The 15,086-nt window shown below is 55.3% G+C and overlaps 7 protein-coding genes and 1 non-coding gene across 8 annotated transcripts; 4 read left to right on the top strand and 4 right to left on the bottom strand.

The window, feature by feature from the left end:
- Window positions 1-54: 54 nt before the first annotated feature.
- On the bottom strand, window positions 55-797 carry ACRALDRAFT_206465 (uncharacterized protein; the record flags this gene model as incomplete). The annotated part of the gene is made up of 8 exons (XM_071022043.1): window positions 55-78; window positions 109-150; window positions 186-253; window positions 324-403; window positions 473-488; window positions 532-657; window positions 722-750; window positions 784-797. 8 exons carry the CDS (start codon window positions 795-797, stop codon window positions 55-57), a joined length of 399 nt encoding a protein of 132 aa, XP_070878398.1.
- Window positions 798-845: 48 nt separating this feature from the next.
- ACRALDRAFT_1091583 (uncharacterized protein) lies at window positions 846-3,298 on the top strand (the record flags this gene model as incomplete). Its single annotated transcript, XM_071019576.1, has 17 exons — window positions 846-869; window positions 917-960; window positions 1,003-1,186; window positions 1,256-1,377; window positions 1,436-1,510; window positions 1,559-1,621; window positions 1,659-1,738; window positions 1,791-1,824; window positions 1,853-1,936; window positions 1,987-1,992; window positions 2,060-2,215; window positions 2,281-2,354; window positions 2,414-2,654; window positions 2,695-2,817; window positions 2,880-2,917; window positions 2,947-3,051; window positions 3,101-3,298. Coding segments are annotated over 17 exons (1,650 nt in total), but the record flags the coding sequence as incomplete, so codon positions are not given.
- Window positions 3,299-3,418: 120 nt separating this feature from the next.
- ACRALDRAFT_2038255 (uncharacterized protein) lies at window positions 3,419-4,193 on the top strand (the record flags this gene model as incomplete). The annotated part of the gene is made up of 2 exons (XM_071020859.1): window positions 3,419-3,672; window positions 3,755-4,193. 2 exons carry the CDS (start codon window positions 3,419-3,421, stop codon window positions 4,191-4,193), a joined length of 693 nt encoding a protein of 230 aa, XP_070878396.1.
- A 2,705-nt stretch (window positions 4,194-6,898) lies between these two features.
- Window positions 6,899-9,172, top strand: ACRALDRAFT_1074310 (uncharacterized protein). Its single transcript, XM_071018229.1, has 3 exons — window positions 6,899-7,834; window positions 7,942-8,151; window positions 8,233-9,172. The coding sequence occupies exons 1-3, from the start codon at window positions 7,006-7,008 to the stop codon at window positions 8,688-8,690; spliced, it is 1,497 nt and encodes a 498-aa protein (XP_070878395.1). The 5' UTR covers window positions 6,899-7,005; the 3' UTR covers window positions 8,691-9,172.
- ACRALDRAFT_206468 (uncharacterized protein) lies at window positions 8,717-9,890 on the bottom strand (the record flags this gene model as incomplete). Its single annotated transcript, XM_071022045.1, has 9 exons — window positions 8,717-8,795; window positions 8,840-8,945; window positions 9,037-9,092; window positions 9,116-9,142; window positions 9,243-9,304; window positions 9,380-9,485; window positions 9,537-9,634; window positions 9,687-9,724; window positions 9,788-9,890. 9 exons carry the CDS (start codon window positions 9,888-9,890, stop codon window positions 8,717-8,719), a joined length of 675 nt encoding a protein of 224 aa, XP_070878394.1.
- Window positions 9,244-9,326, bottom strand: ACRALDRAFT_t1. The gene has a single exon. It is a non-coding gene; the product is annotated as a tRNA-Trp (tRNA).
- A 1,053-nt stretch (window positions 9,891-10,943) lies between the features above and the next one.
- On the top strand, window positions 10,944-11,915 carry ACRALDRAFT_1067789 (uncharacterized protein; the record flags this gene model as incomplete). Its single annotated transcript, XM_071017483.1, has 1 exon — window positions 10,944-11,915. One exon carries the CDS (start codon window positions 10,944-10,946, stop codon window positions 11,913-11,915), a length of 972 nt encoding a protein of 323 aa, XP_070878393.1.
- A 327-nt stretch (window positions 11,916-12,242) lies between these two features.
- Window positions 12,243-14,456, bottom strand: ACRALDRAFT_2094282 (uncharacterized protein; the record flags this gene model as incomplete). Its single annotated transcript, XM_071022662.1, has 4 exons — window positions 12,243-13,104; window positions 13,179-13,430; window positions 13,509-14,132; window positions 14,260-14,456. 4 exons carry the CDS (start codon window positions 14,454-14,456, stop codon window positions 12,243-12,245), a joined length of 1,935 nt encoding a protein of 644 aa, XP_070878392.1.
- Window positions 14,457-15,086: the final 630 nt, after the last annotated feature.

Here is a 15,086-nt window from a genome sequence, read left to right as displayed (position 1 = left end):
CGGCTGCCCTAAGCCGGCGGCTGTAATAATCCGGATCCGATATCCTGTGGAAGCTTACAGGAAGTCGTACCTGGGATCCTGGGCACGAAAGATCACGAAGGGGCATACTTCAAACTCATAATACATACTTACAATATTCCTGAGGTCAATCTTCTCTTGTTCTAGACAGGCCCTATAGGTGATACTGAAGGTTGAAAGCGTATGTGTTTCCCCGTCTTCCTCGTGGGACCAGCCAGGGCAAGAGGCGATTCTACTGGGCACCAGGAGATAGGGAAAACCGGATTTTACCCCTAGGGCGGCTCAGAATTTGGGGGAGTGGAAACAGAGGCTCTTGCGACTGGGCTGTTGCACGATGCGATGTCTTGTATGACTTACCCATCGCAGTTTAAAGTATCGGATGAGACTTGCCAAGTGATATCAGCCTGGAACGAAGACTCTAGAAGGTCTGTCGCATCCGCAGGAGTCGGTCAACTTGAAAACGGCTGTGACTACATGCGATTATGAGATGCGTTGGACGATAGCTTATCCAACTCGGTCGGCCCCATGTTCGAGGTATGGGTTGGCAGTCGGCATGGCAACAAATGGTGCCCCTGATAACGAGGTCTGCCTCCATGTGGAGATGGCTGCGTGGGAAGCACAAATGAACCGACGTGAAGGCTAGAGCACATGTCGCTGTCTCCCCTGATCTTCTTAACCAAAATCGATAACATATCACGGACACCAGTTCGTCGAGTTATCAGGAGGCTGTAACTTCGTAGGGCAGGTCACGTACTGGGTAGGTACATGCGTTGGTGCATGAGATTACCTAGACGGGTATAGGCTCTTTGGAGTAGAAGTACCGGTACATGAGCCTAGGCTATGACGTAGTTGTGAGCCTGGGATAAGTGTCCAAGCTACCCCACATTCGACCACACAGAAACAGTCGAGTAGAAAATACGTGCTGGCGCACAATCAGCCGACGTCTCAGGATTATTATCCTCCCTTCTCTTGAAATCGAACAAGAATTTTCAATGTTGTGACCGAGGCACAAGCAAACAAGGAATGGACTGGCACCGGCGCGTTGTGCGGGAAGAACGGCGATAAACGGGAATCCAAAGCGAAGGAGTCGGGGAGTCGGGGAGCCGGACTAAGAAACACGCAAGGTGTTCCGGTACCCCTCTCTCGTTCATGGAACGAGAAGAATTTTGTGGGACGTCTATGGGCAGAGTACGGAGTATTCGTTCACCACCTATCTGTGCACACGAGACTTTGCTAGTGTCACATTTTGCAGCAGTTGCCAGCACCTAGGTACTGCTTCGAGGGAGGCATTCGACAGCGCCAAGGAGCAAGGGGTAGAACCCCTCTTGGGTTCCGACCAGAGTTTGGGCCTCGCTGGGGGTGTGAGGTGTTAGAATAGTCGGGAAAGAACTCCGTGGATTTCTTGGAATTGGGCAAGCTTCGAGACCTCTGTGTATTCAAAGCAAGAAGACGCCAGGAAGACGGGGGAGAAAGGGTGGGATTTTTCACTTTTGTGGTCAAAAGAGCCTGGTCTAGAACCCTAGGCAGACCCCTACGACAGAGCGGGAAACAGGGCGTTGGATGCGGGAAGATCCAAGATAGGTAGCTTGAATATGTATACTTTGTACGTCCTCGCCTTTCGAACTTGGCTTTGGTTCGAGTACCTACCTATGTAGCACAGTATGGATGGTGAAGTGGGGCGGTGGGATGGACCCTTTCGTGGGGACAAAGCGGGGCCAAAGTCGAGGAACTAGCCTAGACAGCGTACGGGAATGATGCAAGCTGTGGGACAGGCGCGCCGCTACGCGTCACTCGAACGCACGACCTGTCGAATAACACTGGAATAACACTGTAGAGAGAGGCTTCCCCCTCTCACCCCCATCACACCCGCCAAGTTTGAAAAGAACGGAGCCGCTTCAAGAAGCGCAATACCTGCCAAGTGGCCCATCTGAGTAATAGGTACAGTAATATGACTGCGGACCCCCAAAGTAAAATGTACGTTGTACGAGTACATCCTATCAATCACTACAGTACTAATACCGTGGATAAAGGTACGTTGTAGTCACTCAGCCTCGGCCGCCCCAGTTGATCCTTTTAGCTGGAGCCGTGTGTTCGCTTTCCTCCCCCCACCTCACTCCATGCGTCCTTTCCTATTTTCCTCTCGTCGCGACGCATACATCACTCACGCACCGTATTCCGATTTTCTCACGCCACCAACGTTAGCCCGCTGATATCACTTCGTCATTCAACCCAAGTACTTCGTACACTAAATCAACCACAAAGAAGTGTCGCCCGGGGACTATTGTTCTTTGCGACTGGTCGTGAACACCAAACACGGTCGTGCCGTGCCTCACCGGGTCCTCTTTATCTAACCCGAATACCGATACCGAGCTGTCCGCGACACTTCTATATTGAGATAATATCCTGCGCATCCGAGGTGTGTACGACGAGTATGGTGTCTCTTCTTTGTGCCTCCTTCCGTGCTACCATACACTACATGTTTTCCACGCACCATCTCCCATTCAACCTACGATATGTCCTCGCATCATGCTCCTGTTTCTCAAGTCACTCAATCCGTCGGTCGATGGGGCTATGAGCCCCGCGTTGGTATTCTGTGGGCACTCAGTTGCCCCTCCTATGGGAACAGGGGTCGAAGGGTGCCTACTAATCCAACTTGATTCCCTCGGTGTTGTGCAGCCTTACCTCACCTGGCATCCATGCTGGTTTCCTCGTTTATCCTCCTTCTACCACCTCTATCCCCTCGTCGCCTGCTCGGATCGCGTTGAATCCCACTCATCCCCGCGCTTGCAGCACCTTTCTGTCACACATTACCCCCACCGGAAGGATTATATCAACAGCAGACAGTGAACCCTGTCGCCGAGAGTCCTCCCCCCCCTTTCGCGACAGCATATTGGCCAACGTACTCAAGACACTTCTCCATCACCTGAGCCATTACTTTCCGTCTCGATCTTGAGATCAAATCTCCCTTGGTCAATCTCATTATTCCGACACAGTACTCACACCTGTTCATTGTTCATTGTTTCTCTGTTCAAAGTGACGTGAATTTTTCCACCATACTTCTAACTTGTCCCGGCTGGTAAAGTTACCTCGCCCCTCCCCTCCCCGCAGTCTTCCGTTTCTCTTGCTTCCCTTGAACCTACATCAACGCACCGGTACCTCACAGTTGCATTATCGTCCGTTGATTTTCTTCCGCAGCCGCTTCACCCCAAAATGCCACTCGAACATAGTTCATGTCTCCTGTCCCTGGGCCCTCTAACCACATATCATGATAGTTCTCTCCGTGGGCCAGTCCTACCGGACAACTGGGCTTTCTTTTCCAATATCACCATAGACACACCTCAGTCAATCATCTTAATAACAAATACAAAATAAGCCTCGAGCTTACGACGCGTGCGCCATCATGCCTGCCGAGATCAAGGTAAATCCCCCTTCCAGCGCCCGCCCTGGTGACCGGATTACTCACATGGCATCCTGGGATCTCAAGAGCGACGATGGAGCGTCTACCCTCCCGAAACTAGGCGACAGCGTCGACTATACGACTTTCGAGCAAATCCTGGAAATGGATGACGATGACGAACGAGACTTCAGCCGATCCATCGTATTTGGTTTCTTTGAGCAGGCCGAAGAGACCTTTGTGACCATGCAAAAAGCACTGTGAGTGGCGATGATCATGGGTTGCGCCTCCTGCATGCTACTGGACATGGCTGACTCGTACCTCGTCGCCTCGATATTACAGGGACGACAAAGACCTCGAAGAGCTTTCCCAGCTCGGCCACTTCCTCAAGGGTTCTTCCGCAACCTTGGGGCTAGTCCATGTCCGCGACAGTTGCGAAAAAATCCAACGTTACGGAAAGGGACAGAACGAGGACGGGTCCGATGTGAACGACAATGAGCTGTGTCTGAAACGAATTGGGGAAACTCTCAAGACGCTCAGGATGGAATACGACAGCTGCGAGAAGGCCTTGAAGAAGTTTTATGGGAGCTCCGTCAGCGAGGACGGCGACAAGGCCGACACGACCGGAGATGCCGACGAAGCGGACAAGACGACCGAAAAAACGGACGAAGGCGACAAGGCGGAAAAGGCAGACGAGGCGGACAAGGCGGCCAAGACCGACAAGACGGACGAGACCGACCAGGCGGACACAGCCGAAAAGGGTGTCAAGGCCGATAATTAACCATGGCTCTGGACTGACGTCGAGTCACGGCAACACTTTGAATGAATGAATGGACATCGACACAGTTTTCTCGGGGCCCTAAACAAAAGAACGTCGTCGCCAGTTTGGGAAGGGAGGTCCACGAAAGCAGCCCCATTCTACCCGAGGCGCGAAGCCACTTGTGTTCATGGGTCTGGCGGTCTTGCATCATCTTCACACCTACACTAGTTAGGCAGAGTTGGTCAGAAACTACCAGTCCAGGATCTATCGATGCGTTAAGAAGGGCAATACGGCAGGACCTTCGCCCCTTCCCTGACGGTGGATAGGACTGGGGTGGGAACTACATGCGAACGAAGTCTATCTCCACTGCCTACCTACGTTGTAGGAATATCTGTCGATGGAGCAGTATCGCCTACTTTCGTTCCTCCCCTAGCCGGAGCAGCGCAGCCTCAAGACTCAACAGTCCAGTTTTCAGAGATATTTGTCCGCAGATGCGCCTTGGAACTCCCTCGTGCATGTCCCGACGCAATGCGACCAATCGCTCAAGGTGTGGAGAGTTTCGTGTGTTTTTGTGTCTGCAAAGTCTGAGCTGGCATGCCGCTCTCGTGTGCTTCCCCGGTGCATACTAGACAGACTGCTATACTATTATAGTGAGGTACCCTCATGACCGGGCCCTGGATCATTAAGATCGTATGAAACTTGATCGCACCTCACATCTACGCCTGTAGTCTTGGCTAGGCATGGAAACCGAAAACAGCGTACATTAGAAGAGGACGCATGACACCTGTGCTATCATTCAGTGGTTTACGTAGTAGTAAAGGGTTCAAGGCACTCCCGGGTTGCGGTTAGTCTACGGAGTATGTCGGAATAGGTAGGTGGCTGTCTTGCCGGGCGATATTTCGTATTCCCGAGCATGCCAGGGAGGATTACTATACGTAGAATTCTGCATGGAAAGGATTCGGGATGATTCAATTCACGGAGTACCGACGACGATGCTGCAGGTGGCCTAGTCACGTGGGGATATTGGGCAAACCATATGAAGTGTCAATCGATTCGAGACTTTTGTGACCATTAGCTATTTTCGCATGGTTCCGCAAAAGGAGTTACGCATAATTTCCGAAGCAATTGACCTTATAATACGCAGGAACGAGGTATCGTCGACCCGACCCACCGTACAAGGATATTCAATTGGGAAATTAACGAGGTATCTTTCAGGCGACTTTTCAAACCAGAATCATCACGACACAACCATCAAGCACCTAATCAGACAGTCTCGACCTGTCTGTTCTGCCGTTGGGTTGTTCAGCACTCGGATTACAATGACAATCTTGTTTCGAGACTCCGGTACTTCCAGGATTTCGCGGATTTGGAACAAGAGGTAGTGACGTACCCAACGTTCGAACATCTCATCGTGGACGCATCAAGTTGAGGCTCTCTCTGAAGAAAAACAAAATGCCTCCAAGACCCACGAGCAGACCTCCGTTCACGCATTTCCTGTGCATCCCCCTCGCCACGCCGGCATCTAGACCACAGCTCGCACGGGCCCTAGCAGCATTCCGTGCCGACATGACGGGGGCCACCGTCCAGTTGCCCATCCCCCAGGAGGCCGTGAGGCCACTCGGCACGATGCACCTCACCCTGGGCATGATGAGCCTCCCGGACGACGAGGGCATCGGAAAGGCCGTGTCCGTGCTTCGGAGCTTGGAACCTCGAGAGATCCTCGCCGGCATAAGGCCCCTGTCGGACACCACACGGCTCGCGGCGCCGGGGGTGGGGGTGGCTGCCGAGACAGGAGGGGAGGGGGCAGGGACGGCAACAGCGTCGGCGAACACGGACAACCGGCCGAGGTCGCTCTCCCTCACACTGCGCGGACTGCATTCCATGCAACCGGCGCGTCAGGCGGCGGTGTTGTACGCCCCGCCGGTGGACCCGCAGGGCGTGTTGCTGGCGTTCTGCGAGGGACTGCGTGCGCCGTTCTTGGAAGCAGGCGTCATGGTGGCGGAGGATCGGCCGCTGCTGCTACACGCGACCGTCGTGAACACGGTTTACGTCCGGGGCGGCGGGCGGCGGGGAAAAGGGAGGCGGTTGACGTTGGATGCCCGCGAGGTGCTGGATCGGTATGATGGGCATGTTTGGATGGAGGACGTCCCGCTGGAGAGGATTGCGATTTGCCGAATGGGGGCGAAGGCTGTGGAGGGGGAGGACGGCGCGGCGTATGAGGTGGAGGCTGAGATTGAATTCTGAGCTTGACTGTCGAGCGAGGTGGAATTGCAAGGGCTGACTTTGGTAGCAGACGACTCCTGCGTAGTGTGCTTATTATTATTCTCTTCAGCACCAGAAGTCATTTAGATGGGTAGATACTAGGTATCGCCCGCTACCTAACCATAAACCACTATATTCCCAAGGTATTTTGGGGTGAGCTGTGGAGGATGCTGTCTACCTAACTAGGTAGGTAATTCGTGGGTACTTGGTGCGATACCTCAGATCAGTTCGGTGACTTCTACAGGCTAGTCTGCTACAGTGGGTTGTACGCGACTAGCACCTCCACCAAATCTGGCGTCTCAGTTTGGTAGTCACAGATACTTCGCAGGACACAGAACACAAGATTGACTCGGTACGAATATTCGTGTTCTGATAGAAGTAGCTCGGCAACCCTGGGATTTGCATATCCTGCTCACATGACACATGCATTTACCCGGATATTGTCGTTTCAACGCGACACCACAGAAGGCTGACACGAAGACAATCCGGTCACTGCGCCGCCACGGAACGGGACGCTTTCACGGTGCGTTCATCATGCGGGGTCGGCGCCACGCGACGTCGATCCGTCCCAATGACGAAAGATAAGAAGACAACCCGCACTGCCACGGCGCCCCTAAAACGCCGTGGAGGCCACGCTGCCACGTCTACATCCTCCTCTATGGCCTCGCCTCCTGGTACCGGAGCTGCGAACAAGTCGGACTATGGCTCTGCTACCCATGTTCTCATCACCTCGCCGGTTCCCGCCCCGTCGCCACCGTCCTCGATCGCCCAAGATGTCGACAAAGTCGCCATCATAGCCCCTCCTCCCCGCGCCCAGCTCGGGGCCTCGAATCCTACCGGCACCTCAGGCACGGATGACCCAGGGACTGTCGAAGGCGGCTCCCCGAAAAACGAACATGCATTGAAGGAGCGGGAAAACAGTCCCCCCACTGGGCGCGGCGGCAGGAGACGCGTCTCGAGAGAGAACAATAAGGGCGGTCCGGCGAAACCAGCGTCAGCGGCGGCGACTGCGGCCCTACTGCGTGACAAGGACCAGCGAATAGCCCAGCTGGAGGACGAAATGGGAGTCATGGAGACGGAGTTCTCGCGCGAGCTGCAGCGGCTAGCGCACGCCGAGTGCGACGCTGCGACGTTCTGGCAGGATCGGCTGGCGCGCGTCGAAGGCGAGCTGGGCTTCCTCAGGGCCGAAGCCGAGTCGCTCCGACGGCAGGTTGCGGAGAAGGAACGCGAGAGCGCCGGGCTTCGGGCGCAGGTCCGGGGGCTCAAGGCCTTTGTGAGCTCCAGTACCCGAACTGACGGGCAGGCGGCGACATCGGATGAGGTGTTTGGGGATGACATGGCGAAGCTGGGCAATGGGTTACAGAATTGGGTGATTATGCATTTCAGGCGGGCTAAGATTGGTAAACACCCCCTCCTTACGTTTGTCCGGGCTGACCGCAAGAGCGTACTGTTGCTTGTCATGGTGGGTTTACAGGGGACGAAGACTAGTGGACTGACTGACTAGCAGACTTGTCGAGCGCTGATGATAAGGTGTGGCATGAGCTAGAGAGACTCGTACCCATGTACGAGGAACTCATCTTCACGGCCAAAGTGCACTTCCTGCTGTCCCTCGTTTCGCGGGTTCTGGTGGATATGGTTTTTGATTCCTACTACGTCGGTCTCTCCAAAGACCAGGCGCGGGGGTTTCTAGACGTGGAGCAAACGCTTCTCTCTTACGGTACGCCTCTCCAATTTGCCCACGGGAGGAAGACCTAGAGGAGAACTGGCAGACTGACGAAAACCCGTATGTTGTGTGCAGGCTCGCAAGAGACCCTGAATCAATGGCGGTCTTCGACCCTTTCCCTCCTCCGTCGCGAGGGAAACGACAAGATGCAGGGAGAAACAGACGTGGTGGCCCAGGGGGTCATCACACGCCTTAACGGCATTCTCGATGCCATCACAGACGTCAGGGCTACGGAATCCCGCGACCAGGCTCTGCGGGTGCAGGTGGTCAGCGCCATCGAGCTCTCGCGCCTCTTGGCCGTCCAAAAAGCCACTTTTGACGTTTACATGCCGGAAATCCTGCCGCACCAGGAGACCGTGTTCGATGCTTCGACGATGGAAGACATGGGTGGGGAGGATGAGGAGGCGTTGGCGCGGCGGGATGTTAGTTGCGTCGTATTCCCTGGCATCGTCAAGCGCGGAGACGAAACGGGCGGGCATCTGCAGTATCGGAATGTCATTGCCAAGGCGAGAGTGCTGTGCAGTCCCGAGTGAATCCCGGCCACCACTATCTCGGGCAGTCATCGGCCTATTTCCTCTGCTATTTGTTTCCCTTGGCCCCTTGGCCGGGTGTTTTCCGTCCAAGAGTTCTGCTCCCGTCTGGTGGAGGAATGAAAGAATACGCAAAGTCAGCGATTCCTCACGTTATGCCAAACCGCGCGCTATCCCATGCAGCTGGTTTATGGGTGACTTGGCTGGACGGACCGGGTTGGCTTGTCGGAACAGGAGGTTTGTGAAGCTGCGCCGTGTCTTATCATAAGGAGTGCAGGAGAGTGGGAAATAAGGCGATGGTATAACGTGGGAAAGTAGGAATGAATGCACCTCGTATATCACCTGCGACTGTTCACTACTCTGTTGGTTGGCAAGAAAATGAGCCCTCTGAGGCGAAGAGAACGACTCGGGTCATGCATGCATCACACCCGCAAAGTTCAGTCAGGACTGACCATCTGGAGACAGACACAGAATGCCAACTTCTATGCTAATATCGTACACATCTCTCCGAAGCAAAAAACAGGAAAGACAAAAATAAAAGGATTTCAATGGGACTTGAACCCAACCCGACTTGAACGGATAACCTTCAGGAATCTCCATCGCTGGAATCTGACGCGCTACCAATTGCGCCATAGGTCCTTATTGGTGCTTTGGTCGTGATAAACCCTTTATGTATTACGTAGCATTGGGACCCATAATTCCGTTGACTCCAGAGCGATGCTATGGTGAGAAAGCCAAGGTAGGCTCTCGCGCCAAGGCCATGCGCTCGTCCATCCGGCGGACGTTCGTGGATGCACCCTGATGGATCACAATGCTGCGAGTCTCATTGAGAATAAAAACCGCCATCACAATCCCCGGCCGGTCCTGTATTGACTGTAGCTGGAAATCCTGTAATAGGTATGTGAATATGTGATGGTACGACGATTGATTCCGGGTTTTGTCTTTGGCTTCAGGAAGGGAACAAACTCGAAATAAAAAATAAAAAGAAAAGGATCGTACAGTATGCGACGGAATCGGGTTGACTGTATACTTGGGTACTGCCATTGCGGGGCATTCACACACAGTAACGACAACCAATTGCAAGCCTTCTAACTTCCGACAAACTCCTGTCAGGTACGTACCGATGATGTTGCGCTTCCATTCCCAGTGTAAATCCATCACCATCTTCAATCTTTCCCCTGTCCAGACAATGGAAGCGACCATCGGATGCTGCTCTTAAACTCAGACACTTCGAGTGAAAGGAGCCAGACATTGATCGCGAAATGTACCCGGAGTTGCTTTACTTACTCCACATTGCGGCTTATACAAAAAGAATCGCATCATCTCACTCATCCAAGCGACATGTCCATCTCTTCGCAGTCCTTCGTGTTGGATGCAGACGACAAACTGCCCGACAAGTTTGTCCAGGGACCTACTGTCTCCCGGCATGAGACCCGTGTTATACCGGAGTCTCCTAAAGGCAGGCGAGAGAGGAGGCATCCGCCCAGTCCATCCACAAGGTGGTCGTCCCCTCGAAAGCCAGGCATACCGGCCGCATACGTTGTAAGGACGGATACCGCAAGGGAACTTGAAAGACGGACAGCCATCGAACTGGAAGGTTCCTCTCCGTTTTGAAATATACAACCTACGCCTCTCTGTCACCCAACCCGAAGATACACTCCCGGTGCTCGTCCAAGCCACCCCCAACCCTCCCTCTCCTTCGGGTAGCGTTCTTATCCAGATCAGCATCTACCTGCACGTATACAGCTGCTGCATGTGCGGTCAGCATCTAGACTGGAGCCAAGCTGCCCTCTTGCCTACCTAGACCGTCGCTGCGGCCGGCTCTGTCGAATGTCTCAGGCTCATGGCAGTTGTCGGCGCATCTTGCAAAGTGAACCCCCCTCTTTCATGTTTAAATATGTTCGCTTTCGTCTCTTCCAACTCTTTTGCGCATTTTTCTATCTCGTCTTATTTCTTCCCCCTTTACAAGGCAAGCGAAAGTTTGCTTTGATGCTCCCCATACATCATTATATGATTCTTCCTTTGCCCTCACGTCGATCGTAGTGACGACTCCGAGTCTGTCACTTACGTCCATGTACATATATATATCCTTCTCTGAGAGGACCGCTTCTCACCTCACTTCGACCAGGGCGGTTATCATCATAGACAGCCGAGCCTAGCACTGCCCGCTATCGTTGTTCTATAGTCTCTTGATTTTCGGGCGTCGGTCATCTGCCCACACATTCCCTCCCGACCCGACCCATCTCACCTGTGAAGATGGGAAGCTCCGAGCACCGTAACAACAGAGTGCACGCCTTGAGGGACTACATCGATGGCTTCGACCTATCTTTCCAAGGCGGCGCCGTTGCCGAGTCCACATACTACCAACTAGCTACCGGCCCTTCGTACGACGCAGATAACCCCCGCGGCACCAGCGCCTGGTCGGAGACCTCCTCCGTTTCCTCTGGCCCAACCGTCGATTCCTGCGCCACCAGCGTCTGGACGAGGGACGCAGGTGTCGGTTCGAACGTTCCACCCCAGGACACCCACCGCATGCCTGCCCTTTACACTCCCTCCGAAGTACCCTCCACCCAACCCCGCGGCCTCGACCCTTTCGACCAGTACCTCCTCGACGCGTCCCGCGCCGTCCACGGCCCGGACGACCCCGGCCCACCATCGCCTTTTATCCCCTGCGAATTCTCCCGCTTCACGGGCTGCACCACGACATTCCCGGCCGACGAACTGGGACTAGGCCAGTACATCGAGCACATAGCCTCCCACCACCTCCGACACAGCTTCCCACCCCGCTGCAGCTGCTGGTGGTGCGACGACTTTGTCTTCGACGCCGACCACCCCACCACGGGCGGCGACCGCCGCCGCAACTTTGCCAACCGCATGGCCCACATCCGCGACCACGTCAGCGACACCGCCCTCGCCGCCGCTGAAGGTTCCAACCACGTCGCTGCCCTGCACCGCGCCCGCCGCCCGGACTTCTGGATGCTGGAACACCTCTGGAACGAACGCCTTATAGACGCTCGCGCTTTCGAAGCCGAGCGTAGCATCCGCGAGGCACCGTGTCCGGACGGTATTTACCCGGCGGGGTGGCGGCCTGATGTCCCCGAGCGGGTTACCGGCGTTGAGGATGATCTGGAAGGGGAGGAGAGGCGACGCAGAAGGCAAGAACGGCGACAACGGGGGGGTCGTCGCGGGACGCTTGGAGTGGGTCAAGAGGTGTCGGGCGGCTTCTGATGTTGAGGATATCACGGAGGTGAAAAGGGGTGGTTGGGAAGCAAAGAAAGATCATTGTTCATTTTCACGGGGGAAATAATAGGGGTGGCGGCCGTTATACGTTGTTAGTGGGCCACCAGCCACTATATACTTTGTGTCACGGGGTGGCTGGCTAGTGCGACCACCACCGTCGACGACATGTGTGGCTTTGCCAGGGACGAGGCTACTGAGCCGATACTTGCTTTTGTACTCAATACCTACTATTCAGACTTGGCAGGCTTTGTTGAACTTATACCCCTTCTGCATCAACTATCCCGGCTACCTCCTCAAGCAAGTCCCTTGCACCGCCTAGTGAAACTCGGCCTCGACACGGCCGTACCGCACCCCGTCCACCTTGAGCTCAAAGCCCAACCCGGCACTATCGACAATCATCTCGAGGGTAAAGTCGAGGTTATCAAACTCGACGCCGCGCGTGGTCGTCAGCCGCGTGAAGAGGCTGCGCGGCACAGCGCTGAGGTCCGTGGTCAGGGTACACACGGAGACGAGATCGCGCGTGTAGGCCGCGGGCGGGTCGTCGGCGGCACAGGCGATGAGGTCGTCCGTGACCACCAGGCTCTGGCCCGGGCGGAAGTTGCGCGTGTAGTGGAACGCGATGGGCGAGGAAGGGGAAATGGCCTGCCCCTTGGCGATGTGCCACTGCATCCGGTCCGACACCATCCACCGCTCCCACAGCGGCGACCAGTAGCGCTCGCTGACCGAGTGCTTCTCCTCGTCGTAGATGGTGGCGTACGAGGTGCCGTAGTGCATCCGCGCCTTGCGCGAGATGACCATGCTCCCTTCCAGCCCGCGCAGCACGGCGCCGCGGACCACGGCCGTCCACGCGTACACGGGCTGCATGACCTCGATGGAGCCCGCGTCCTGCAGCGCGACGGCGCTGGAGTGCGTCGGCCGCTCCGTGTACGGCGGGGGCGCCGCGCTGGCAAAGTGCAGCTTGAGGCGGCGGTAGAGGTAGTCGCTCTGGCCGAAGCCGCCGACGAGCACGATGCCGGAGACGATGCCGCCGTTGGCGCGGAGGTTGTCGACTTGGCCTTGCACCAGGTCGCACACCTCCTTGATGACGGGCTCGAAGATGTCTTTGATCTGTTCCGCGGTCATGATCAGGAAACCGCAGTCGAGGCCCGCCTCCTCGTCGTCGGGTAAGCCGGGGAATCTGAGGCTCTTTGTGTTAGAGCGACTGGATATTGCACAGGAGAAAAAAAAGAAATGGATGGAAAAGGGACATACGGTACGTTAACCTCTTGATGCTCCGTCTCGTTAAAGTTGCGCTTCACAAAATCTTCAAAATACCTCAGCGCCATCTGCCAGCACTTGGCCTTCTTGATCTTCATCTCATCAAAGCGGCTAGGGCCGATACGGCTGCGACAGTGCTCCTCGAACCTGTAATTGAGGAATGCGCTCCCGCAGAGGCCTCCCGTGCCGACGGCAGACTCCTTCACTTTCAGGGGTTTCAGCGACAGAATTTTGTAGGCAATGAGACTGGTTGCGATGCAGCGTTAGATCAGCATGGTACCTCTACCCGTGGTTTAGGCGCGTCAAAAAAAGGGGACCACGCACTCTACCGTCCCACCACCGGCATCACAGACAATAAAATTGTCATTGACGTTCAAATGGTTCGGTTGAATGGCTTTGAGGGTGTATACGGCAGCGGCCTCGGGTTCGCTGATCATCTGGATGGAGGACTTGGCACCCATGCCGGCGCGTTCGGCGGCCTGCAGCGTGGTGTTCTTGGCCGCATCGGACCAGACGGCGGGGCAGGTCAGAACCCAGTCGACCTTGGTGGACGCCATGAAGGATTCGCCGTAGCGACGGTTGAGGACGTCCATGGTATGGGTATGGATCTGGGTGAGGTAGTCGCTGACGGCATCGACGACGTTCTTGTTGAAGTGAAGAAGCTGTGCGGCGGTGTCTCGGGGGGATACGTAGAAGGGTAGTTTCTGGGAACGATCGAGGAAGAGCTTGATGCAGCGGATGCGCGACTCCTCGGGGCGGAACTGAAAGCCCCATTTCACCGTGGAGCTGGCGCTGCGGTCAGTCGCATCTGACGTCGTCGTCGTCGGCGGCTTCGCATCGGTGTAGGCGATCTCGGTGGGCACCTTGTCTGAAGTGATGCCGTTGCCGCCAGGCCACGTCTTGATGATCTCGATGTCGTCTGGTGTGCCCGTATATACAGCGGCGACTCTGTTTGAGGTCAGAGAAGAATTCGACGCTAATACCACAGCGGCCTTCATAAAAAAAAAAAAAGAAAAAAAAAAGAAAAAAAAAAGAAAAAAAAAAGGAAGAGAAAGAAAAAGAAAAAGGGACGTACCCTGAAAAGGTGGTGCCAAAGTCGACGCCGACAATAAGACGATCGATAGGCGCAGTGAGCTCCCTGACTGGTGCGGGAACAGGACCATTGATGGCCTCGGTATTGGACGACGGCGGCGTGTAATTTGTAAAGTAGTCCCGGCTGGCCTTGTTCCTGCTGCTGGTTGAGCTAGGACGGAGCGGGAGGGCAAAGCTCATGGTGGTCACAAACGTGGTGAGCACTCGACCCGGTCAACTACCTAAACTTGTTCATTTCCAGCCGGATAGGGGTTGTCCCGTTAGACGGCACAGCGAGGGAAGACCCCCGATGCGAGCTGGTGAATGCGCAGGGGCTGGTTAAAGTCGTGGCAGTGAGGAGTACAGGCCGAAAGGCGCTGAATTCGTGGATGACGCAAGCACGAGGAGAGCCACGAATGGATCGTAGTTGTGTGATTTGGCTTACGGTACGTCGGTCGCGATCCGTTCGCGGGGTAACCAATGCCAGATGGCGGCGGTGGGGTTGACAAGAAATCGACAGAGTAAAGGGACGGTCTGGCAGGCGAGAAAGAGGAGCCAGATTGAGATGAAGTCGAGATGGTGATGCTTCTCCTAAGGGGTGGGTTCTATAAGGCGGTCAATTCTGCTGCCTGGCGCACTCCACGTCGTCCGTCGCTTCGCAATTGACCAAAACGTACGGAATGAATGGAATGCAGAATGAATGTAGGCGGAGAGGCTGCGCTGCGTTGGCCTCCAAGGACTTCTAGACTCCTGCAGGTCGGTCAGCTCTAGTCTGGCAGAGCGTTGCCGCGGCGGAGGACCAGAATCAGCTGCCCACAGGGGCTTCCAGCC

This window comes from Sodiomyces alcalophilus (assembly GCF_042370955.1).
Source record: "Sodiomyces alcalophilus JCM 7366 unplaced genomic scaffold ACRALscaffold_1, whole genome shotgun sequence".
NCBI classification, from domain to species: Eukaryota; Fungi; Ascomycota; class Sordariomycetes; order Glomerellales; family Plectosphaerellaceae; genus Sodiomyces; species Sodiomyces alcalophilus.
This window is presented reverse-complemented; position numbering and strand designations above follow the sequence as displayed.